Source organism: Marmota monax, unplaced genomic scaffold (assembly GCF_021218885.2).
Source record: "Marmota monax isolate L192 unplaced genomic scaffold, Marmota_monax_Labrador192_F-V1.1 WCK01_AAM20220418_F8-fsc00042, whole genome shotgun sequence".
Classification (NCBI taxonomy): domain Eukaryota; kingdom Metazoa; phylum Chordata; class Mammalia; order Rodentia; family Sciuridae; genus Marmota; species Marmota monax.
Genome location: NW_026693008.1, coordinates 13,060,825 through 13,087,277, shown reverse-complemented (window position 1 = coordinate 13,087,277; position 26,453 = coordinate 13,060,825). Strand labels below are relative to the sequence as shown.

Genomic DNA, 26,453 nt, shown 5'->3' with positions numbered 1-26,453 from the left:
GTCAGCACTGCGGGGCTGGCCGAAAGGTTCCTTCGCGGCGCGGGGCGCTTCAGCTATAGCTGGCGGCAGAGGCAGCGCTGTCCGCCAGGGATTGGAGGCGGCGTTACGTAGATAAAAATGGTAGGGGAACGTCTCCACACCACTTCCCACCGCCGGTAACCAGTCTCCTGTGAGGACGGCTTTGGGAAATTTGAGACAGTGTTTCTTCTGCATCTTATTTCGTAAGGAACCTTGGGAAAAAAAACCCACTGCTGGCGCCTAAGTTTCATCAAATTATAACCTTCCGGGCCCAGCCCCAAGATGTCCGTGAAATCTGAAGTTGTGTCATTCACAGGGCTTTCTGGTAAATTTGTCGGCAGTAAGCTCAAAATTATTTTCCTGGACACTTGGATATCTGTATACCCTGTTTAAAACACGTGACTTTGTTGTCAGTTCTTGAGTTCCTAGAGGCCTAGAAGCCTGACCCATTGAAATTCCGACTTCCATATTTTTTTACATCACAAAGGAAAACATCTTTTTAAAAATCAGGATACACTTGGTTAACTGTGTTGGCAACTGACTAGCGTTTCTGTTCAAAACTTTTGGAAGAGGTTTTAAACAGCTTCTTCAGTCTCTAATTTTACAGTCAAGTGAAGCCTAAATAAAATGAAGATTTAACCAGCTGAGGGGTAGGTAGAACGCTGGCTTTCCTCTTTCTTGGTTCATCTTCTCCAAACTTATATTGCCTCATTTATTTCTCTATCGAATTGTAAGAAGCTTTCGTCAGCAGAGAGAGAAAATGTCAAAATAACGAGTTTACCAAAAATCTAGCCATTAAAACCACCAATCTATTTGATTTTCATTCAGAAAGTATAAGATAGTAAGTGAAGATCACTGGTTCTGCAGATATATTAGAACAAATCCAGAAACTGTGGCTCAAATCCAAATATGGAATTACATATTTTAAACTAAAAGATTTTTCCATGATGGCTTGAAAGAAAACATAATTATGTTTTAGAATTTTATCCGGTAAATTTTTATTACAGTTTCACAAATTATCTTTAGTGTTATGTCTTTCAATGAGAACTCTTCCCTTAGATCTTTTACCAACTAGTCATTCTTTTGAAGATATCTTTAGTTTTTGATAAAGGTGATTTCAAGTCAATTCTTAAATTAGGTTAAGGGCTCCCAGTTGTGTTATGGATTTTTAATTCTTGGTATTTCTTTTCTGTTCTGCCAACAAAAGCGCCATGCACCCTGACTCCAAAGAAGGAAGACCTGCAAGGTGAGTGACTTTGGTTGAACTGTGATTTAGATTTTAAGAAGGGTGGTGACATCTGATAATAATCAGGAGTAAGAGGCAATTAAAAAACAAAGTATAAGGACTGGGGTTGTGGGTCAGTGGTAATTTTATATATAAAACTTTATATGAAAGAAGAGTAATTATGTGGTGTGATCAAATTAAATAGTTTCCATCATTGTATGTTATGGGCATTTAAACAATGTTTCTATAAAGTATTCTTAAGAGGCTATTATGTTATCAGAGAAGGGCATGGAATTCTTGACAGGGTCAGCTTGTTAAAAAACAAACAAGAACAGGTTAACTTTCAATTAGGTAGAGAGCTGGTTTAGTCAAATTATAAATATAAGGACTGGGATTGTGGCTCAGTAGTAGAGCGCTTGTTTAGCACATGCACGGCACTGAGTTTGATTCTCAGCACCACGTAAAATAAATAAATAAAGTTATTTTTAAAAATTATAAACCTAGAAAGAAGCTTCTTCTATTTGAATCCTTTAGCTTTATACCACTGTATACCATGCTTATCCAAAAATAAAATTGTATTTCCTATTTTAAAGCATCTTTAAAGCTGTAGAATTTGCAGTCTCCTTTGATAACCTGTTTCAGTTTAATCAGCCTAAGTTTTGTACAGTTGACCAAACTCAGTTCATTTTAAGCCCATTTCCTTTTATATAGGAAATGAGGCTTGTTTAGAGAATGCCTCAGGGGTAACTGGAGACAGGTGTGTGGGTAGCATAGTAAAAACTTTGGGCAGCTGGTTAATTTTATGGATGGCAAGTCAGGATTAAACAACATCCACCAAAGAATTCTTTGAGATGTTTCACACATATAATTCATTGAGACAGTGCACACATGTAATTTACAACAAAAGAATATTCAATCTTATAAATAGATTTGTTAATTATTAGTCTCCTAAAATTTATTTGGTCTTCTTATAACTAGATTTTTACATGATATTTCTTGAAGTTCTTGTCTATGATCTATAATAGAAAAGAATCCAACAACCCAAATGACAGTGATGGTTTACTTTTCAAAATTATCCCCTAGATCCTCTAATCTTAGGCACATATAGAAATCATCTGGGCATGGTGGAGGTTGCAGGGAAATGTTAAAAGACAGATTCCCTGAGCTCTGCTGGAAATTCTTTTTTTTTTTTAATTTTTTAGTTATAGGCGAATATAATGTCTTTATTTTATTTTATGTGGTGCTGAGAATCAAACCCAGTGGTGAGGCAAGCGCTCTACCTCTGAGCCACAACTCCAGCCCTGGAAATTCTTTTGTAATAAGTCAGAGGTGGAGCTGGACATCTCTCCAGATGAGTCTGATGCAAGCAGTCCTCAAACCACATGTTGAAATTTTTATCAAAGATGCTAGGCAAGCGCTCTACCTCTGAGCCACAACTCCAGCCCTGGAAATTCTTTTGTAATAAGTCAGAGGTGGAGCTGGACATCTCTCCAGATGAGTCTGATGCAAGCAGTCCTCAAACTACATGTTGAAATTTTTATCAAAGATGGAGAAAGACCGCTGGGAGGCAGCAGGATTGCAAGTTCAAAACCAACCTCAGCAACTTTGCGAGGCTGTAGGTAACTTAGCGAGACCCTGTCTCAAAATAAGATAAACAGGCTGGGGATGTGGCTCAGTAGTTAAGCATCCCTGGTACCAAAAAAGAAAAAGCAAAAAAAAAAAAAAAAAGATGGAGAATGCCCATTTCACTTCCCCCACCCCCCAAAAAAAACCTTATATTTAAGAGAATTTAAGAAATCAGAGCTAGGGGTGAGGCTCAGTGGTAGAGCACTTGCCTAACGTGTGCAAGGCCTTGGGTTGGATCCCCAGCACCACTACCACTGCCCCCCCCCATCCCAAGAAAATGGTCAAGTAAATGTTTAGAAAAAGAATCCTAAATTCCAGCTTAGGATGGCACAATTTCCAGAATCATGTAGAGAGCCTGGAAATCACCTACTCAAAATTTCCTCTGAAATATTTCATCAATCTGAAATTCTGGGGAATTCATGCTACCTTTAAAGAGTATAATGTACAATGTGAGTACTTCTGAATGTTACTTGATAGATCACTCTTTAATGGGACATACTTTAACAGCTAATTCAGTTGTTTTCTTTTTAATATCCAGCTGTAATGAACCAAATTCAAGAAATGGGTATATTAATTTTTAATTTTGGAACTTGAATAATTCCATCTATCTTAAAATATTAGACTAGTGATAGCAACTGGAAAACCTTGAGCAATTGGAAAGCAGAAGAAAAAGTCTTGAGTGGGTTGCAAAAAGAGGTGATAGGGCAGCAAGAATCAACTGGTTATTCCTTAGCAATTGCAAGGCAAATTCTGTAGCTTCTACTTTCTTGAGTGTAAAAAGAATAAAACCAACTGGATGTGGTGATATATGCCTGCAATCCCAGCAACTTTGGAGGCAAGAAGATTGAAGTTTGAGGCCAGCTTCAGCAACTTAAACCCTTTTTCAAAATAAAAAAATAAAAAGAGCCAGGATTTTAACTCTATGACTGAGATCAATCCCCTATACCAAAAAATAAAGAAATAAATAAAGGAATGTTTTCTAAATAAGATCATGTTTATTATCTTATAGAATTCAGATGCTGTTTTTTAAAAAATATATATATTTTTTTAGTTGTAGAGGGACACACAATATCTTTGTTTATTAATTTATTTTTTATTTGGTGCTGAGGATCGAACCAGTGCTTCACATATGCTAGGCAAACACTCTGCCACTGAGCTATAGTCCCAGCCCCCAGATGCTGTTTTACATAATATTATCATTACCCACATTAATGTTTTATCACTTTGATTTAGGGACTTTGTGTAACAAAACCCAAAACTTAAAAATAAGCAAATAATCTATTTGAGTCTGTTTTCTGTTGCTAAAAATTAGTACTATAGACTAATTTGTAAAAAAATGAAAATAAAAAAATAAAGGTTTACTTGACTTATAGTTCTGAAAACTGGGAAATTCAGCATTGGTAGCCACATTTGATGAGGTCCTTTTTGTTGGTAGCAACTCTCCAGCAAAATTCCAAGGTGGCACAAGACTCATGGTGAGACAGAACATCTTAGCTCACGTCTCTCTCTCTCCTTTGTCTTATAAAGCAGTAAGTAGTTCCTTTGTGTATGTGGGGGAAGCGGTGGTGCTGAGGATTGACCCTATGGCTGCTATACCACTGAGCTACATTGCTGACCCTATTTGAGTATTTGTTTATTTAAATTTTTTTGAGCAGAGTCTCACAAAGTTACTAAAGCTAGCCGCAAACTTGTGATCCACCTGCCTCAGCCTTCTAAATTGCTGGGATTATAGCTCTGTACCAAAATGCTGGAATTTCTACTCTCATAATATTGTACCATGGGGTTTAAATTTCAACATAAATTTGGATGGAAACATTCAAACCATACCAGATGTATTTTGATATTATAGAAAAAAAGTATACCAACACAATTGCCCAAACAGCAAAGACTATTACCACATTGACATATTTGGAGTTTTGTTGTTTTGTTTTGTGTGTTTGTATAGGGAGGAGGTGTAGAAGTGCCTTAAGGTTAAAAGATAAATGGCATTTATTATACTGCTACCACCACAGGAATTCTGTAAACAGACAAGTTAGAGTAAAGAGGTTGCTATTGGAGAAGTCAGAATGTCTCATGACTATTTAATGTTTGAAAACATTTTAGGCAGGGTATGGTGGCCAATGCCTGTAATCTCAGAGACTCCAGAAGCTGAGGCAGAAAATCAAAAGTTCAAAGCCAGACTCAGCAACTTAGTGAGACCTTGTCTCAAAAAAATAAATAAATAAAAAGGGCTGGTGATGTAGCTCAGAGGCAAAGCACCCCATAGTTCAATCCCAAGTATCAAAAAAGCAAACATTTTAATTTTTACAGAACCACAGAAGACAATTAAAAAAAACAAAAACTAACAATTAATTAAACCAGTAGTATTTATCTCATGGCTAATGCAATCTGAGTTAAACAGCATATCCATCTACAAACACTAGATGGCACTATTAATTTAGTTTGGGGATTCAGACTGCCTCAGGAAATGACTGCTTCCTTCCATATTTACTAAATAATGAGCAAAATGTTAAAAATCCCTGTCCTTGTACAGCTACTGTTTAGTAGATATGGTAAGAAGAAAAACAAACTTAAGGGGCTGGGGATGTGGCTCAAGCGGTAGCCCGCTCGCCTGGCATGCGTGCGGCCCGGGTTCGATACTCAGCACCACATACCAACAAAGATGTTGTGTCCGCCGAGAACTAAAAATAAATAAAAAAAAATTAAAAAAAAAAAAAGAAAAACAAACAAGTAATTATTAGAAATGTGATATGGAAATAGAACAGGAAAATAGGAGTAGTGGACAGTTAATTTAAAGTTAACACTTTAAGTAGGTTCTTCAGGTTGGGTTCACTGAGAAGGTGACATTCAAACAAAAACATGAAGGATGCCAAGCATGGGAGCTCATGCCTGTAATCCCAGCAACTTGGGAGGTTGAGGCAGGAGGATTGCAAGTTTGAGGCTAGCCTCAGCAACTGAATGAGACCCTGTTTCAAAATAAAGGAATAGAAAGGGCTGGAAATGTAGCTCAGTGGTAGAGAGCCCCAGGTTCCAATCCCTAGTACAATAATATAAATTAAAGAAAAAAAGAACTTGAAGGAGTCACAGGAATGAGCCATGGGAACATCTGAGGATAGAGCATTGAAGTAAGAGGAACCATTTAGAACAGAGGCCCAAAGCCTTAAGGCAGGAGTGGCCTAACCTAGCCTGATTCAGGAATTACATAGAGACTAGAGTATTGGGAGAAGAGCCTCCAGGAAGACACCCAAAGAAAGGTGGAGGGAAAGGAGGCCTAATCATGTAAAGCTTTGCAGCCTACTTTGATAAAAAAAACTTTGGCTTTGACACTGATTTGGTCAAAATCAGGTCACCTTTAACAGAGATTGTGATTTGAAACAAATGTTGTGGAAGCTGAATGAATTAGTGATATAAGATATTATAATTTACAGGCAAGTTGGCATTATCTTAAGTAAACTTGGTAGTTTATGAGATACATTGATTTAAAGGAATCATTTACAACAGTTATGTAACCAAATCACATTCAATAAAAAGGACCAAAAACAGTGTCTTAAGAACAGAAGAAAGGGCTGGGGATGTGGCTCAAGTGGTAGCATGTTCGCCTCGCATGCGTGCGGCCCGGGTTCGATCCTCAGCACCACATACAGAGATGTTGTGTCCGCCGAAAACTAAAAAATAAATATTAAAAAAAAAAAAAATTCTTTCTAAAAAAAAAAAAACAGAAGAAAGACAATGATTTAATCTAAAAATGAGTATATAGTGTTTTCCTCTTCCTGAATAATACAGTGCTAAAATCATTAGGTAGGGTCAAGTAAATTAGAAGTCTGTGCAGGATGAGGAAGCCATTGGGGCCAGAACAGGGCATTGGAGTCCAACCAGGGTAAGGAGGGGTAGTGTGTGTTGTCAGAACACTAGAAGGGTTCCAGGAGCCATGATGCATACCTATAATCCCAGTGGCATGAAAGGTTGAGGCAGGAGGATCACAAATTCAAGGCTAGCCTTAGCAACTTAGACTCTAAGCAACTTAATGAGACCCTACCTCAAAATAAAATATAAATGGGGCTGGAAATATAGCTAAGGGCTGGAGTTTTGGCTCAGTGGTAGAGCGCTCTCCTAGCATGCATGAGGCACTGGGTTGGATCCTCAGCACCACATAAATGTAAAATAAAGATATTGTGTCCACTTAAAACTAAAAAATAGCTATATTTCTTTTTTTAATATTTAAGTGGTAAAGTGACCCTGGGTTCAATCTCTAGGACCAAAAGAAAAAGAATCCTCCCCCAAAAAAACAAACAAACAAAAAAACTAGAAGAGCAAAGAGGGCATTTTGGTGGAGAGGCAGCCCGGGGCAGGATACTGGCACAAAAGTGGGCAAGGAGAGTATCTACATAAGAGAGCAGTTTTAGAACCCATGCAGGATGAATTGGGCTTTTATGTAGGATGGGAGCCTGGTATAAGATTTCAGAACCCAAAGTATGAAAGGAGAATCAGGAAAAGAAGGCAGATTGCACCTCAGAACGAGGTAAACAGGGCATCTATGTAGAGAGTGTCTGGGTCTGGGGTCCAAGCAGAGAGAAAAGGGCTTTTGTGCATAAGGTATAACCTAGTATTGGGACAGGGTATTTAGTGCTGAAGTGGGTAAGAAAGGCTTCCATGAAGTAGGACAGCTCAGGTGGAGGTGTTAGAAACTCAAGTGAGGGAAGAAGGCATCTCTGTAGGTAGTGGCAATAGAAATTTGGTTACATGTGTAGGGTATATTAAATTAAAAATTATTTTGAAACGTGGGGTGGTATGCCTGTAATCCCAATGGCTTAGGAGGCTGAGGTAGGAGGATCACAAGTTCAAAGCCAGTCTCAATAATTTAGCGAGACCCTAAGCAACTCAGTGAGGCCCTGTCTCTAAATAAAATATAAAAAGGGCTAGGGACGTGGCTCAGTAGTTAAGCACCCTGGGTTCAATCCCTGGTGCCAAAATAAACAAACATGTGTGTGTGTGTGTATGTGCGTGTATACACACATACACACACACACACACATATATATATAAACACATTTATATATATTTTTTTCTTTTTTAGGATAATAGATGCAGGTTTCTGTCAGAGAACAGAATTACATATATGTAAGGGGAGAAAGCATGAGCCCTATGTTGCTGGGATTGGAATTAGAGGTATCTATGTGAATTTGTAGATTTCAATAAAGAATAAAATTCTTTAATATTATTCAATATAAGAATAAATATATTGGGGCTGGGTTGTGGCTCAGCGGTAGCATGCTCACCTAGCACATGCGAGGCCCTGGGTTCGATTCTCAGCACCACATAAAAATAAGTAAACAGAATAAAGGTATTGTGTCCAACTACAACTAAAAAATAAATATTAAAAAAAATGAATGAATGTAGTTGAAAATGTGTATATGTATCATATTTGTTTCCTGACTCTTCCATTGAGAGGGTCTGGGAATAGAAATGACCCAACAGCAATAATCTCATATGTAGCCCAGATCTTCGCTCTAAACCCCATTCTCCATTAAAAATAACTAGGACTTGTTGAAGAAGTGGCTGACCCTAGGACATAAAACAAATACAGAATAAGATCTGTCTGGGATGTCTTGTAATGCCAAAAAGTACAAAGTGCTCAAAATGATATGGCAATGAACATAAAAGTAAGCATGAAGAGCCAGGTATGGTGGTGCATAGCCAGGCATGATGGCACATGCCTGTAATCCCAATGACTTGGGAGGCTGAGGCAAGAGGATTGCAAGTTCAAAGTCAACTTCAGCAAATTAGTGAGACCTTGTCTCAAAATAAAAAATACAAAGGGCTGGGGTTGTAGCTCAGCAGATAAAAGCCCCTGGGTTCAATCCTAGTACAAACAAACAAACAAACAAAAGTATGAAGTATGAAGAAGTTTTCCCATAGGCAAAATTGGGAAATTTGAACAAAACAAAAAATAAAATCAGTTTATAACTCATTAAATAAAGTAGGAATCTATGAGTCCATAATGATGTAAATAGAAAGTTTGGTGAGAAACAAAATATTCACATGAGTTTAAAATATCTCCCCCACGAAATTCTATATTATAAAGAGGGAAAGTATAACTTTACAGTAGAGAAGGCTATCAGACACCATCTTAATCAAATGCTCCAAATTGAACATCTCAGTAATGGGACAAATTGGAATGATGTGCTGCCTGATAACACAGCATCACTTATGTGACCTGCCTACCAAAGATGTCCAACTTAACATCATCATAAGGAAACATCAAATGACCTTAAATGAAGGAAATTCTACTGAATGACTATAATCTTCAAAGTGTTGAGGTCATGAAGGTCCAAGAAATACTGAGATCTGTTGTGATTAAATAAGACTAAAAAGACACAATTGAAGGGAATACATCATTCCAAACTGAATTTGATTGCTATAAAGGATATTATTTGTGAATTATAATTGGTGAAACTTGAATGGAGTAAATGTTAATTTCCTCCTTTTGATTTCATTGTGATTATGTTGGTGGGAGGGAATGCTGGGGAGTGATAGTGGCTAAATTATATTGTTATATTATGTGCCTGTACAAATATGTAACAACAAATCCCATTATTATGTATAACTATGATGCACCAATAAAAAATGTGAGGAAAAAAACCAAATAACACAATTAAAAACGGGCAAATGAATTAAACAGACAAATATATGAAAACATGTTCAACATCATTAGCAGTTAGGGAAATGAAAATTGAAATTACACTGAGATTTCATCTCACACCAGTGAGAAGGACATTCATCAAGAATACAAACAATAATAAATGCTGGAGAAGATGTGGAGAAAAAGGAGTACTTTTACACTGTTCATGGGATTGTAAATGAGTACAGCCACTTTAGAAATCAGTATGGAGGTTTCAAAAGACTAGGCATTGGGCTGGGGTTGTGGCTCAGCGGTAGAGCGCTCACCTAGCACATTCGAGGTCCTGGGTTCGATCCTCAACACCACATAAAAATAAATAAACAAAATAAAGGTATTGTGTACAACTGAAAAAAAATAAATAAATAAAAAAACTAGGCATGGAGACACCATTTGACCCAGCTATACCATTCCTAAGTATTTATCCTAAAGAATTAAAGCCATCATCCTATTCACAGTAATCAAACCATGGAGTCAGCTGAGGTGTCCATCAACAAATGAATGGATAAAGAAAATGTGGTATATGTATCCAATGAAGTTTTATTCAGCCATAAAGAAAAATGAAATTATGTCATTTTCTGGAAAATGGAAGGAACTAGAGATGATTATGTTAAGCAAAACAAGCCAAACTCAGGAATTCAAGGATCATATGTTTTCTCTTATATGAGGAAGCTAGAGAAGAAAAAGGAAAAGAAAGGTGGGGGGCAGGGATCTCATGAAAATCAACAGGAGATTAGTTGAGGAAAGAGGGTGTGGGAGGCAGAGAGGGAGGAGGGAAGTGTTGGGGAGTGATATCAGTCAAATTATATTGTGTGCATGTATGAATATGAAACAACAAATCCATCATTACACACCAATAAAAAAATGTGGAAAGAAAAAAATAAAAAATGTTTGTTGTGATCAAAGGATTGTTTTTAAGTTGTTTAGAACCATAACATTTATCCCCCAGAAACAATGCTATACATTACTATCAGTTTCTTGGGTTAACTGACAACTCCCACTTAATCTACAGTGATTAGATTAAATGGCACCAGAGTTTAGTCCTGAGCCCCTTGGAGCCCTAAATCCTAAACTCTTTATCTTTGAATATTGAGTCCCTAGAAAATCTGAGTCTAATTTAGCTCAGCTCTGAGTTTTTTTTTCTCTACAACCAATTTGGGAAAGACATAAGGACAAAGGATATTCTAGGTGGGGTTCATTGGTCAAGATTTTTTAGAATGAAATTATGGTAGCATTCACCAAATAATAATTTCTTCTTCAAAGACATTTTTCCATGGAAAACATTTTGGGGCTGGGATTGTGGCTCAGTGGTAGAGTTCTTGCCTCATACAGGCAGGACCTGGGTTCAATCCTCAGCACCACATAAAAATAAAGGCATTGTGTTGTGTCCATCTACACCTAAAAAATATAATATTAAAAAAAATTGGAGACAACTTATGTGCCCATTATCAGGGGTGTAGTTTAATAAATTATATAGTGCCAAGCAGTTACTGAATAAAGAGGCAAAGCTATACTTGCTGACGTGAGTAAGGACATGAGGTACAAAAACTAAATTTTTTGCAGAACAGTGTGTATGTCTGACTGGATGAAAATGTGTGTATGTGTGTTTGCACATCCTCCTATTTATGTCATGACATTTTAAAATGACAGGATGCTAGAGTTTTAGCAAAGTGGTAAAGTGCTTGCCTAGCATGCATGAGGCCTTACATTCAACCCTAGCACTGAAATAAACAAACTAGCAAATAAATAAAACAGGTAGAAGCATTAAACCATCAGTAGTGGTAGTTAATAGATTAAGGATTAAAGATTGGGTAGGAAAAGATTATCCTATTTTACTCTATGTAGTAATGGTATAGAAAGATTTTTTTTTTCTTTTTTGGTACTAGGGATTGAACCCAGGGCACTTAACCACTGAGCCACATTCCCAGCCCTTTTATTTTTTATTTTGAGGTAGTCTCGCTAAATTGCTTAGGGCCTTACTAAATTGCTGAAGCTGGCCTCAAATAGCAGTCCTCCTGCCTTAGCTTCCAGAGTTACTGGGATTACAGACATGCACCATAATGCCTGACTGATTGAAATGATCTTTTTTAAAAAAGAAAAAAAAAACCCACTGGTACATGCCTGTACTCCTAATGACTCTGAGGCTGAGGCCGGAGGATCACAAATTTGAGACCAGCCTCAGCAATTTAGAGAGATCCTGTCTCGAAAAATAAAAAGAGCTGGTGATGTAGCTTACTGACAAAGTGCCCTTAGGTTCAGACCCCTGTATGAATGAATGAATGAATGAATGCATGCATATGTAATTTTGATGATTTTATATCCAGTTTTAAAATAAGAGCCTCATATATGCAAGACATGATAAATAATTTTAACTGATTTGAAAATGAAAAACTGTACTCTTTACTCTTACTTTACTCTGAAACTTTACTCTTTTGAGATTTGAGAAGACTAAAATATTTTATAAATGTTATAAATAAAGTGAACTTGTTCAAGCAACCTTTATTTAACATCTTCTGTATAATAAGTGCTGTGCTGGGTACAAGGAGAGAGAGAACCACATATATAGTCTCTACTCTCCTGAATGTTATAATCATTGAGAAAGGCACTGTGAGACTTTTTTTTTTTTTTTTTTTTATGGTACCAGGGATTGAACCCAGAGGCACTTAACCACTGAGCCATATCTCCAGCCCTTTTTTGTATTTTATTTAGAGACAGGATCTAGAGACAGGGTCTAACTAAATTGCTGAGGCTGGCTTTGAACTCACAGTCCTCCTGCTTCAGCCTCCCACGCCACTGGGATACAGATGTGTGCCATCGTGCCCGACTGGTTTCCTGATTTCTTAAGACAAAGCAGTAACAGTCCTTGTCTCCTAAGGCAGTGTGAGAATTCCATGAAATAATCCATGTTGATGCCTGGCCCCCATTGATCCCTCAGTGCTGGGGTGCCCCTGCCCCCTAGCCACAGGCTAAAGAGTGATGGTTTGTGGATGGCTGTCTACAGAATACCACTTCCAGTACTGGGTGGGAAAAACTCAAAGCCCTGCTCTGGAACAAGACAGCTTCCCTTGAGAGCAGGCCCTGCCTCTCATGGCTCCTCAGGAAATGTAGCCTTGAGGAGAGTTCCGTTGCAACATCATTTTGAGATGAGATGTAAAGTCTCCTTTGCTGCATTTACAGTGTTGCAGAAGAGCTTGAGACACTGAGCAAATTTGGCTTCCAGGCTGAAATGAGGTGGATTGGTGTGGTCTCAGCTGAAGAAGTAACCTAGGTATGGGATGCTTGTTTTGTCCCCTGACCCTTTGCCACTGACCATGTTGTATTGGCACCTCCAGGACTCTACACTCATATCCCACTACCCATCTACTACTTCTTCTCCTTGGATCCACATCTTCACTCTTATTCTGGGCCCCTCTATAATGCCTTGGCTGGTGAAGTTAGCTGTGATGGAAGCAGATGTGAATTGTTCAACATGACTCAGGATTTTAGAATTTAAGGTCAGATTTTTTAGATTAATATCCCATTTCATGTTTCTTAATTTTTTTTAGTTATACATAATTTATCTTATTTATTTTTATGTGGTGCTGAGGATCGAACACAGTGTGGCACACATGCTAGGCAAGTGTTCTTACCACTGAGTTACAACCCTAGCCCCTTAATTTTTTGTTATAGAAGGCCATAATTTTTTCTAATTTGTAGATTGCCCTAGAATGATACATATATCATTTACAGAAAACTGAGATTACCCTTTCAACATTAAGGAACAACTATAATAATACTGAACTCATTATATTTAACATACCAATCCTGTTTATAAGTGTCATCTCTTGCTAGTCCCATCCATTCTTCTATGCATTTGTTCACTTGTTCAACAAATATTTATTGAATGTCTGCTTTGGCATGATCCTAGGAAACACTAAAGGTATAGCAGTTTTAAAAAAAAAAAAAAAAACATTTTTTAAATTTATTTTTTGATGCTGGGCATTGAACCCAGGACCTTGCACACAATAAGCATGCACTTTACCACTGAGTTATACTCCCAGCCCCAATAAACTTTTATATTAGAAATCACTTTTTATATGGTATGTGTATACAATGGAGTATTAATCATAAAGGAGAATGGAATTATGGCACTTACTGGTAAATGAGTAGAACTGAAGGCTATCATGCTAAGTGAAATAAACCAAAGTGAAATAAGCCATAGGTCAAATGTTTTCTCTGATATGCAGAAGCTAGTTCAAAATAAGGGGAGAAAGAGAGAAAGGCAAAAACGGGGTGGGGGGGTGGGGATTCCATCAAAATAGAAGAAAGATGGGTAGGCTAGATAAAGGAGATTGAGGGGGATGGGAAGGGACAGGATATAGGGAGAACAGTAGAATGAATCTGACCTAACCATATATATCCACAGGATAGTAACAAAACAAAACAACAAGTAAAAGTAAATAGCAAAATTTCAGTAAAAGGACCAGGGGGAGAGAGGAGGACATAACTGGTTACTGAATTAGAGCAAATTAAATTCCATACTTTTATAATTATGTCAGAATGATTCCTAATGTTATGTATAACTAAAAATAACCGATAAAGTTTTAAAAACTTAGGGGCTGGGATTGTGGCTCAGTGGTAGAGCACCTGCTTAGCACGTGTGAGGCACTGGGTTTGATTCTCAGCACCACATATAAATAAATGAATAAAATAAAGGTCCATCAACAACTAAAAAAAATTAAAACTAAAAAAGAAATCACATTTTAGCATTTAAAAATACTGAAAATCTTAAATCAGTGTAATTTCTATACAAAAATAAGAAAGGGATAAGTGTCATTAAAGCTTTGCATATTACTTTTTTTTCTTACTGTGCTCATAAACATGAACATAATATTTGTGTGTCTGATGTACAGAAATAACTGCAAAAACACCTAAAACCTTGGATGAATTTCCTGATGTTAATGATTTGGGTCTTAATTGAAATACACAATTGGAAAATAAATTATCAAAATTTGGGTGAATTTTCAAATTAATAAAATAAGACAAAACAAACTTTTCAATTTTCTCTTCATATTTAAAATATGTACTGGCTGGGTTTAGTGGTGCATGTTTGTAATCCTAGCAGCTTGGGAAGCTGAGGCAGAAGGATCACGAGTTCAAAGTAAGCCTCAGCAATTTAGCGGGGCCCTAAGCAACTTAGCAAGACCCTATTTCAAAATAAAATATAAAAAAGGATGTGGCTCAATGGTTAACCACCCCTGAGTTCAATCCCCAGTACCACACACAGTGTACAATCCTATAATCCCAGCTACTCAGGAGGCTGAGACAGGAAGATAGCAAGTTTGAGGCCAACCTGAGCAACTTCCTTTTTTTGGTACTGGGGATTGAACTCAGGGGCAGCCAACCACTAAGCCACATCCCTAACCCTATTTTATTTAGAGACGGAGTCTCACTGAGTTGCTTAGTGCCTCACTTTTGCTAAGGCTGGCTTTGAACTTGAGATCCTCCTGCCTCAGCCTCCCAGCCACTGGGATTATAGGCATTCACTATTGTACCCCACTCAACCTGAGCAACTTAGCAAGACTGTATCTCAAAATAAATAAAAAGGGCTAGGGATATAGCTTTGATAGAGTATCTCTGAGTTCTATAAATAAACAAGTAAATAAAGTTCAATTATATTATTACTAAATCTCTTACACATCAATATGTCAGACTTTTATTTATCATATGAAAATAAGTGCAGAGGGCTGGGGTTGTGGCTTAGTGGTAGAGTGCTCACCTAGCATGTGTGGGGCATTGCGTTTGATCCTCAGCACCACATAAAAATAAATAAAGTATTGTGTCCATCTACAACTAAAAAAAATATTTAAAAAATAAGTGATAAAAGATATTAGTGACAAACACAAGATTTTTATAATGTTTTTGTTAATTTATCAGCACAGTTTGATGTTGATATCATGAGCTCATTGGTGAAGATCTTACAGTGGACATTAACTGGTAAAGTCAATAGAACAGAGAATTTGGAGACAGAAAACGCAAGTCAAAACTATCCTAGTTGCACATTACACTCTAGCCTTAAGTTTGGTTTTCTCAACTACAAAATAATGGAATATTTGTGTCAAGACTAAATACAAATATGCTAAAATGTTTTAGAAGTTACAAAGGACTAGAGATATTTTATATTCATATTCATTACAAATTATGTTAAATAACTAGCATTTATTAAAAACCAACATAAACCTTGTTAATCATGAAACATCATTCTCATGCAAAGATATCTGTTTTCATCATTACTATTTTCATCATTACTGTTTTTAGCATTACTTAATTTTAGGCCAGCATTGCCCAGTAGAACTTTCTGCAATGGTGGAAATGTTTTTTGTACTATTGGGTATGGCTATTAACTACCTTTGAATATCTAAATTTAAAATAAGTTTAACAGTCAGTTTTCCATTCACACCAGACACATTTCAAGTCCTCATTAGCAACATGTGACTAGTGGCCCCCATATTAGACCGCTTAAATGTAGATATTTGCCTCATCTCAGAAAACTCTTGGATTAGAGGCTCTATTGATCTAGAATAATCATATTATATAGGTAACATCATGTATTTATCCATTCATAAATCTTTTATTTTTTATGCATCTTGAAGCAAGTTATAGATGTCAATATATTTCTCTTTTAAATTCTTCTGCATATATAACATTAACTGTTCAATACTGTTTATGCTTTTAGAGATTAAAAACATAGTACTATGAAGTGAAAAATCTTAGGTACTAATCAATGATTATTGACAAATGGATACATCTGTGTCATCCAAACTCCATCAAAATATATAACATAAAAATACAGAGCCCAGGGCTAGGGTTATGGCTCAGGGGTAGAGCGCTTGCCTCGCACGTATGAGACCCTGGGTTTGATCCTCAGCACCACATAAAAATAAATAAGTGAAATAAAGGTATTGTGTCCAACTACAGCCAAAAAATAAAAATAAAAAAAATACAGAACACAAAAAGTTTCCTCATTTTTCTTCACATTCAATTCCTACTTCTAGTCCTACCTTCTGAAAAATTCACCCTAATAGAAAAATGGATTAAGGACATATCCCATGATTTCACAAAACGGAAATATACACTGACCAATAAACATATAAAGAAATAATGTCCAACCTTATTTGAAGAAATACAAAAAAGATTATTTTGCCTACCAAATGCACAATAATTTTAAATGTTTCATGGGCTGGGGATGTGGCTCAAGCAGTAGCGCGCTCGCCTGGCATGTGTGCGGCCCGGGTTCGATCCTCAGCACCACATACAAACAAAGATGTTGTGTCCGCCAAAACTAAAAAATAAATATTAAAAAAAAATTTTTAAATGATTATAATAAAGAATATTAGCCAGAGTATGGGTAAGTATACTTAAGACTGTCTACGATACTGTTTAACTTATCCATTGAATACATTTCAATAATTATATTTTTTTCATTTTATAATTTTCATTTGATTCTTTTAAAAATCTTCCCAGTCATTCCTGATCATTTTATTTTGTTTGCCCCTATGTATGATTCTAACCTTTAGTTTTTTCTTTTCTTTTTTTGGTGCTGGGGATTGAACCCAGGGCCTTGTGCATGCAAGGCAAGCACTCTACCAACTGAGCTATATCCCTAACCCAACTTTTAGTTTCTTAAACTTTCATTTATAATTACTCTATATTCTGTACCTGATAGTTACAGCCACATCTGAATTTCTTTAGACTCTATTATTTGTTAGTATTTAGATTTAACTGCTGTAACATAGAGACCCCCCAAATAGCAAGATTGACATTCTCTGTCAAAATAGCTAGTCCAGTAATGGTATGAAATATCCAACCCACAATCATTAGGATTCCAGGCTCCCATCTCTTTTATTATATTGCCATTCTCAATACCTCTATCTCCAGCCATCTCATCCACAGTCCAGATAGCAAAAAAGGAAAAATGGAAACAAGAAAGGTGATAGCTGGACTTAAAACTTACATACATTGCTTCTACTAGTTATTCACTATACACCAATGTTCAGGGTAGTCTGGGAAATGTATTTATTAACCTTTACCTAAAAATTATGTCACTGCTAAGGGAATATGAAAGGGATATTGGGAGAAAACTAGCAATCTCTGCTATGAGGTGCAAATCTTGTTTCTGCTGTTTTTCCTTCATGGTGGCTGGCCTTGTATGTCTGATTATCTTTGACTATAAACTTATATTTGCTTGCTCTTAATTTGTAAGAATCTTTTGAACCTAAATTAGGAACAGTTTCATCCAGAGAGGATTGGATCTGTTTTTGCCAGGAACCAAGAGGTTGATGTTCCTGGCCTGGAATGATTGTCTTCAGTTCAGCTCTCTTACCTACTGCTAGTCTAAAGGTTACTAGTATAGTTTCAATGAAGGTAAAGATATTTGTCCTTGGAGGCAACTCCACATTTACTATTTGGTTACACATCACTGCTCCCAATTCTGATTTCAGTTGCTTGTTTTTGTTTTTATTTTGTTTGATAAACACAAGTTCCCTTACTCTCCCTTCCTTGGAATCACAGCAGTGTACTTATCTTGCCTATATGTTTAAGTAACTGGAGTAGAAGCTCAAAATGTACCAGCAAGATTGGTTTATCCTCCTGGGCTTCTGACATCACCATGGCATCATCCCTGGGGTAGCTACTGTCCTTCAATTTGAGCCCCAGAATGGACACACATGGATCAGACCCCAACGGATCCCACAACTTGTAGCTAAGTCAGCTGAGTCCAGCTGTGCTCAGACAAACATTAACTGATCTGCAATTTTGTGAGTGGAAAAAAAAATCATTTTTAAGCCACTGAGATTTGTACACATAACATTTGGATGAAATAGCTCACTGATTCAGAAGTAAAAGAACATGTCTCACTAATGAATGGAACATAGAGATAAGGGAAAGGGAGGCATTAAGAATGGTTGTTTCTTCAATAAGAAAACAAATAACCCAATCAACAAATGGGCCAAGGACCTGAACAGACACTTCTCAGAGGAGGATATACAGTCAATCAACAAGTACATGAAAAAATGCTCACCATCTCTAGCAGTCAGAGAAATGCAAATCAAAACCACCCTAAGATACCATCTCACTCCAGTAAGATTGGCAGCCATTATGAAGTCAAACAACAACAAGTGCTGGCGAGGATGTGGGGAAAAGGGTACACTTGTACTTTGCTGGTGGGACTGCAAATTGGTGCGGCCAATTTGGAAAGCAGTATGGAGATTCCTGGGAAAGCTGGGAATGGAACCACCATTTGACCCAGCTATTGCCCTTCTCGGACTATTCCCTGAAGACCTTAAAAGAGCGTACTATAGGGATACTGCTACATCGATGTTCATAGCAGCACAATTCACAATAGCTAGACAGACTGTGGAACCAACTTAGATGCCCTTCAGTAGATGAATGGATTTAAAAAATGTGGCATTTATACACAATGGAGTATTACTCAGCACTAAAACACGACAAAATCATGGAATTTGCAGGGAAATGGATGGCATTAGAGCAGATTATGCTAAGTGGAGCTAGCCAATCCCTAAAAAACAAATGCCAAATGTCTTCTTTGATATAAGGAGAGCAACTAAAAACAGAGCAGGGAGGAAGAGCATGAGAAAAAGATTAACATTAAACAGGGACGAGAGGTGGGAGGGAAAGGGAGAGAGAAGGGAAATTACATGGAAATGGAAGGAGATCCTCATTGTTATACAAAATTACATATAAGAGGATGTGAGGGGAAAGGGGAAAAAAAAAGGAGAGAAATGAATTTCAGTAGATGGGGTAGAGAGAGAAGATGGGAGGGGAGGGGAAGGGGGATAGTAGAGGATAGGAAAGATAGCAGAATACAACAGTCACTAGTATCACAATATGTAGAAACGTGGATGTGTAACTGAAGTGATTCTGCAGTCTGTATACGGGGTAAAAATGGGAGTTCATAACCCACTTGAATCAAATGTATGAAATATATGTCAAGAGCTTTGTAATGTTTTGAACAACCAATAAAAAAAAAGAATGGTTGTTTTTTGGCTTGAGCAAATGCCATCTATTGGGGTTTGAAGGCGTGGGCTGGGAGAAGAAAAATTGGAAAGAAATGAAGAGCTCTGGTTTGGATAGCAAGGAACTGCTAGCTATATGAGTATGATGAGCTCAGGGCTGGAGCTCTAAGTTTGTGATCATTGGCAAAGAAATGGTCTTAAGAGCCAGATTTGCATGACATCATTCAGAGATTGGAGCTGCATACAAGAAAAGTCTCAGATTGGGTCTAGGGTCCTCTAACATTTGGGTGTTGGGGAAGAAGGAGTAGCTACTAAGTCAGGGGGAATATGTGGAGATATGGAAATAGAATCAACAGAGAGAAAAAGGTCAAGGAAAAGAGGGTGAGGAATCCCTTGTGATTCCTGCTTCCAGACTTCCTTACAGTTTTCTATCAACAAAGCAGGCAGAGGAATCATTTAAAAACACAAGTCAGTTCATGCTGCAACTCTACTCAAAAAATAGCTCTGGGGGCTGGGGTTGTGGTCAGTGGTAGAGTACTTGCCTAGCATGTGTGAGGCACGGGGTTTGATCCTCAGCACCACATAAAAATAAATAAAGTTATTGTATCTATTTACAAAAATTTAAAAAAAAAATAGCTCTGCATCTAAATAAAGGTCAAAATCTTTTCCGTGGCGTGCAGGACCCTACATAGTCTGTTAGCTTTCCTTACCTATCTGATCTCAATATCTAATACTCTCTCCTGTGCTCACTTTGTTCTAACCATGTTAGACTCTGCTTCCTTTTCACAAAAACACCAGGCACAATCCTGCCTTAAGGCCTTTACATTGGTCATTGTCACTATCTGGAATGTTTGTACCCCATGTATTCTCAAGGCTCACTCCTTAACCTCCTTCAAGTATTTACTCAGATATCACCTTTTCAATGAGGCCTACCTTTCTCCCTTTTAAAATTGCAACCTCTTTCCCAGCACTCCTGATGTCTCTTGGCCCACTCCAATTTTTTCTAAAGCACTATTGCCTTTTACCTCATTACCTGTTTCTGTTTATTGTTTGTTGTCTCATCTCTCTAGGATTTCTGTTTTCTTTACTTCTTAACATTCAAAATAGTACTTAGCTAATATTAGGTGAAAGGATAAATGAATGACAAACTGTGTCAATGCTGCTGAGAGGTTCTGATGAAGACAGAAATATATCTACTAGGTTTGTTAATAAGGAAGTTACTGGCAACTTTGGCAAGCTTGAAAGGTAGAGACACAGCCAGACTTGAAGGAAATTGAAGAGTAAATGGAACATTTCTGGTCTGGCAATACACTGGGTCATATTTCTTGAAATACCCTCCTTTAGATTCTAGATAAAACTTAAGTGCCATGAAGTCACAGCAAGAGGATGATATGTGTGTGTGTGTGTGTGTGTGTGTATATATATATATATATATATATATATATATATATATATATCTCATTAGGATTGAAGAATTGGAACCAGTTACTCAATTATTCAGTAATCCTACAACTTCTTAATAAATTACATGTCTCTCCAAACTCAGTGTTACCCTTTTATTTAAGGGTCATCATCTCCAGCCTCTATAAACAATTGTTTTTACCACTCTACTCTTCACACCTTGCCTAGCACATAATGTATGCTCAGTAAATACATGTTGGATAAATAAACTCTAGTCTTGTTCCCCTCTTGCCTTTCCATATAGTAACCAGAATGAAGTTTTGTTTTTTTTTTTCCTCAGCGCTGGCCACCAAACCCAGGTATTGCACAAACTAGGAAAAGAATTCTATCACTGAGCTATGTACACTCCCAGACCCAGTGTGTGATTTTAAAAATATATCCTATGTATCACTTCCAGCTTCAGACCCTCCCTGACTTCCCTTTGCACCATGAAGCCCATCCATTATTAAGCCTGGCCAAGCTCTCTGAAAGCATCTGGAATTACTAACTCCACTCCACCTACTTCCTTTTTCTTCCTCAAATATTCCAAGTGTTTTTCAACTTCAAGACCTTTGTACTTATTATTCCCTCTGGCTGCTGTGCTTTTCCAGGTTCTTAGCATACTGGCTCACTCCCATTCTCAGCTTTAGGTAAAATGTCACTTCTTTGAACAAGCCTTCCTGGGCCACTGACCACCTCACCATGGTTAAAGACATCTGCCCCTCATCATTACCTTGTTTACTTCTGTTCAATGTGTTTATCATTCTCTGAAATTACCATATTGTGTTCATCACGGAACACAAGCACCTATAATAGTGTCTGGCACATCTTAAGCACCCTATAAAAATCCGTTCTGTGAGCATATAAGAAAAAATTCTTTCCGACCTTTTATTTTTATCTACTCATTCATATGTAAAAGAGTGTTTTAATTCCAAATAAAATCAGTTCAAGCTGAATAAAAATGTTGGAATGTCCTTGTTAATACAGAAGCAATTAGGAAGTGAAGTTGCTTTACCATCTGCTACAGCTTACTTGTGCCTTGTTCCTCTGAGGCACTAACCTGAGGTATGAGGGTCTCAGTGAAGCCTGCCCAAGCATCGACCCCTCCACCTCCTGGTAATGATCCATCTTACCTGGCTCACCTGTTTCCTTTTCTCATGCTTATTCTTGGCTAACCTACCAAACAATTTACATATAATTATTGTTTGTTGCCTATCTGCCAGCTCCCACACCACCCAGAACCATTGCACATTTAATGAAGGCAAGGATTCTATTCTATTTTTTTCTGGTACAATTTGTTCAACCAGTTGTGGAATGAATGAATGTCTCAAGAAGAGAAAGAAATCTGGGAAAATTTTGAGTTCTCTCTTCCTCCAAGTCTTCCCAGATTAAGGTCACCGCCACCTTGGCACAGTCTATTTAAGACACATACAAAATCTTCACAAGATGTTTACTGGTTTATACATCCTCAGAATGATTTTACATGTATGTGTATAAACCCATTCTTCTGTGTGCCTGTTGATGTTTTGTATGTGTGAGATCCTTTGTTCAACCCCACAGCTTGCATAAGGAATTTAGCTTAATATTTGTGATATGATAGGATAAAATCTGATGAAGTTGAGCCCCATCTTATGGAGGCTATTTCGTCTGTAAGTGAAGACTGCCTTTTCTCTTTCCTGAAGAAAAGTCTGACAGTCTTTTAAATGATGGACTAAGCTCTGCCCTTAAATTTATCTTCAAGAAGGTACTAGAAGGGCTGGGGATGTGGCTCAAGGGGTAGCGTGCTCACCTGTCATGCGTGCGGCCCAGGTTCGATCCTCAGCACCACATACAAACAATAATGTGTCCGCCGAAAACTAAAAAATAATTATTAAAAAAATTCTCTCTTTCTCTAAAAAAGAAGGTAATGGAAGAAGAGCAGAATATAAGATTATTAACTATTATGCCTTTTTGGGAGAAGAACCACCTCAAAATCTTTCCAAATTAGCAGCTATAATTTTCTTTTCAAGTTTTCTTGGGATCATGAAATTAAAATATTCTATTCTTACATTTTTGTTTTTTGGTTTTTTGATTTTTTTTTATAAGCCTTATCATCTTCCTGAAATCTCTTGACCCCAGTCCCTCAAAAGATCAACAGAGCAAGAAATATAGCTCACTGGTAGAATGTCTGCTTAGCATGCTAGGCCTTGGGTTTGATCCCCAACACCAAAAGAGAGAAAGAGAGAAAAGAGGGAATTTTTTTTTTTTTTTTTTAAAGAAAGTATAGTTAACTGGGGCTGGGGAATAGCTCAGTGGTAAAGCACTTGCCTAGCATGCACAAGGCCCTGGCCCTGGGTTTCAATCATCAGCCTCACAGAACAGTTAACTATGTTCTTTTCTTTGAAACAACCATGTTAGGGAGAGAAATTATTCCCTTTAGTTTGAATAGTAGTGCTTCTAAATTGCTTGGAAGTAGTAACATATGAATCTTTGTATAAACTTGTATCTCTCTCATTTAAAAGAAGAGATGAAGGAAAGGAATTAGCCCATTAATTATTTAAAATACTTGGTGCAACTGTTCCTATGAATTAATCCAAGCACTTGGAAGACAATTACACTCAGTATTAATAACTTTGCCAACCTTTTCCAGTATGCTGCACTCCAAATACCATTGTGTTTTCATTGACAACATTCACTATTACATATGCATATGAAAAACAGGTATTTTCATCAGAATTACTGTAATAGTATTAAGAGATTATTATTTTTTCCAATTTCCTTGGAAGAAAATTCACTTAAATTAGATTATTTATTACTTGACTGCTCTCCTATCTTGCCTGTATGTTTAAGTAACTGGAGTCCATGGAAGTATAAACTTCAGAATATAAAGCATGATTTTATACATTAATGATTTCAAATAAAAGAGGAGGGCTATTTTCCTGCATCACTTCTTTCAAGAAAGTTAAATCTGTGTTCTGCTTAGGAGAGATAACACTTTTTGTCCCTGTAGGTGGCCCCCCTGGTGTAGCCATTAGTTGCTAATTACTTGCAAACAAATAAACAATTAACTCCTTAAGCTGCTGGCTGGGCAAGAGTTCATTGACATGCTAAAACTTTCTAAAACAAGATTTTAATTAGTGACGTTCTAAATCCAGCCCCCTTGTCAGCGGAGCTATAAGTTGAGCTGCAGGAAGATTCCAGCCCTGTATGCTTGGGGCCAAGCCATCAGAAAGACCTGAGCTTTTGCACTGTAGCCCATGAGAGGATGTCTCCCAGCCTTCAGGAAGGTGCTCAGCTTAGGGAAAGCAAACCCTCACCTTGTTCCTTTTCAATTGAGAGCATTTTAGGACTGGACCAGAAGAAAGATTGTGTTCCATCCGTGAAACCTCACAGGCCCTGGGCAGACACCTGCAACTCCTCAGGTATGCCAGTACTTAATATTTAATTTCATTTGAGTTTTAGTTTGTCCTTTATTTCACACTGCATACAGTTAGAAACTATGATTTCACTCATGATATAGCTGAAGCATCTAGCGCTTGTAATGCTTCCATCTGAGTCCTATTGGAAATAAAAATGCCTTAGATCTTAGTGGGTATAAGTTCACTCACAGGCAATGCTAAAAGTCTGCATTTACTTCAGAAAATTTGTTTATTTGACTCATTAGATAGTCTATACCTATATACACTGAAAAATAAATAATAAAATACAAAATGCTCTCTGTCACCAAGGCAGGATCTTCATTCTGGCTTTTGAGTTAATGAGGGGGCAGTTCTTTTGTGAAACCCAGGATTCCACTAAGAAAATTAAAGACAAGTTACTGAAATTACTTCTTATAGAACTTTGTGGAACATAGTATTGGATGGGGTTTATTTTTCTGATTTTAGAGAAAGATGCTAACCTATGTCACGGCTCGAGTCTTCCCAATGGGATCTCGTTTCCTTGTATGGTGGATCACCTAATGCCAGAAGAAAGAGCTTTGAAATATGAAAATTACTTTTCAGCCTCAGAAAGATTATCTTTGAAAAAAGAGTTGAGTTGGTATAGAGGCCGAAGACCTAGAACTGCTTTTACCCAAAACCAGGTGGGAAGTGTTTTCATCCATTAATGGTAATACAAAGGCTTTAGCTGCTGTTCCCTTGAGCAAAAGGCTATTCATTCACTTTGGGATCACAGTTTTAGAAGCCTTGTTAATGAAACAATAGACTATCATATTTTAACAGTTTCTGGATAATTACTTTAAAAGCGGTATTTAAATTAGTTGCCCAAAGATTGAGGGCATTTATTTTGTTATACAAATTAAAAGCCCATTTTGGTGACTTATGGAATATCAACATTTTAAAGAATTTTTTTTTATTCTAGATTGAAGTATTGGAAAATGTCTTTAGAGTAAACTGCTATCCTGGCATTGATATCAGAGAAGACTTAGCTCAAAAATTGAACCTTGAAGAAGACAGAATCCAGGTAATTTTCAAATTTAGTTGTTACTTGTGATGATTGAAATATTAATAATAATAAAATAATGTTTCTGAGACCCATCTTATTTTTCCTTAATTTTAGATTTGGTTCCAAAATCGGCGTGCAAAACTGAAGAGATCCCATAGAGAATCACAGTTTCTAATGGCGAAAAAAAATTTCAACACAAATCTCCTGGAATAGGTAGAAAACTAAATATGTGAAATTATCTTCCAATTGCAGATCATGAGAAATAAATGCAAATATCAAGTGTTAAAAATGTAATGTTTTTTTTCCTGCATTTAGTCTAAATATTATCCTTTTTTTCCAAAATGTATTGTAAATAATTATGATTATAGCATGGTACACATTATATTTGGACACTGTTAGTTACAATAAAAGACCTTTCCTATATATTTTAATAAAAATTTTCAGAAAAGCTAGCTATTTTGTAAGTGAGCAAAGTTAATCTGATAAATTAGTATGCTAAAATCAGTAAACTCCTGACTAATTCCACAAGCTGGATTCCATTTACAGAGTATTTCAAGTAAAATAATCCAATCTACTTCAATTAGTTTTCTTCAAACACATTTGAAACATGATTATGCTTAACCATATGATAAAATATGATTTATTCATGAATCTTATGTGTGTCTTTTTTATTGGTGCATAATAATTTTACATAATAATGGGTTTTATTGTGGCATATTTGTATATGCACATAATTTGACCAATTTAATTCCCAGGATTTCTCCTTGCCCCTCCATTCCTCCCTTCCTCTAACTTCCTTTCTCTACCCTGCTGGTCTCCCTTCTATTTTTATGATATTCCTTTTCCTCTTTTTCTCTCTGTATCTTCCACATATGAAAGAAAACACAACCTTTGATTCTCTAAGTCTCACTCATTTCAGTTTCTCTTGATTTATAGATTCGGCAGTGAGAATTTCTCACCATATATCAAAATAAATCCTTATAACATGCCAGGTGCTACATTTTTAAAAAGGGAATCATTATGTCAAAGCAGA

The 26,453-nt window shown here is 36.9% G+C and overlaps 1 protein-coding gene across 4 annotated transcripts; it reads left to right on the top strand.

Annotated features, from left to right (window-relative positions):
• The first annotated feature begins 7 nt into the window (after positions 1-7).
• On the top strand, positions 8-26,071 carry Hesx1 (HESX homeobox 1). Of its 4 annotated transcripts, none has more exons than XM_046452965.1 (6): positions 8-120; positions 1,226-1,264; positions 24,317-24,399; positions 24,862-25,058; positions 25,337-25,438; positions 25,535-26,071. In XM_046452965.1, the coding sequence occupies exons 2-6, from the start codon at positions 1,230-1,232 to the stop codon at positions 25,631-25,633; spliced, it is 516 nt and encodes a 171-aa protein (XP_046308921.1). In that variant the 5' UTR covers positions 8-120; positions 1,226-1,229; the 3' UTR covers positions 25,634-26,071. The 4 variants fall into 4 exon arrangements, with proteins under 4 accessions (XP_046308921.1, XP_046308920.1, XP_046308922.1 ...); XM_046452964.1 differs by having other exon boundaries at positions 43-668; XM_046452966.2 differs by having other exon boundaries at positions 46-221.
• The last annotated feature ends 382 nt before the right edge of the window (positions 26,072-26,453 follow it).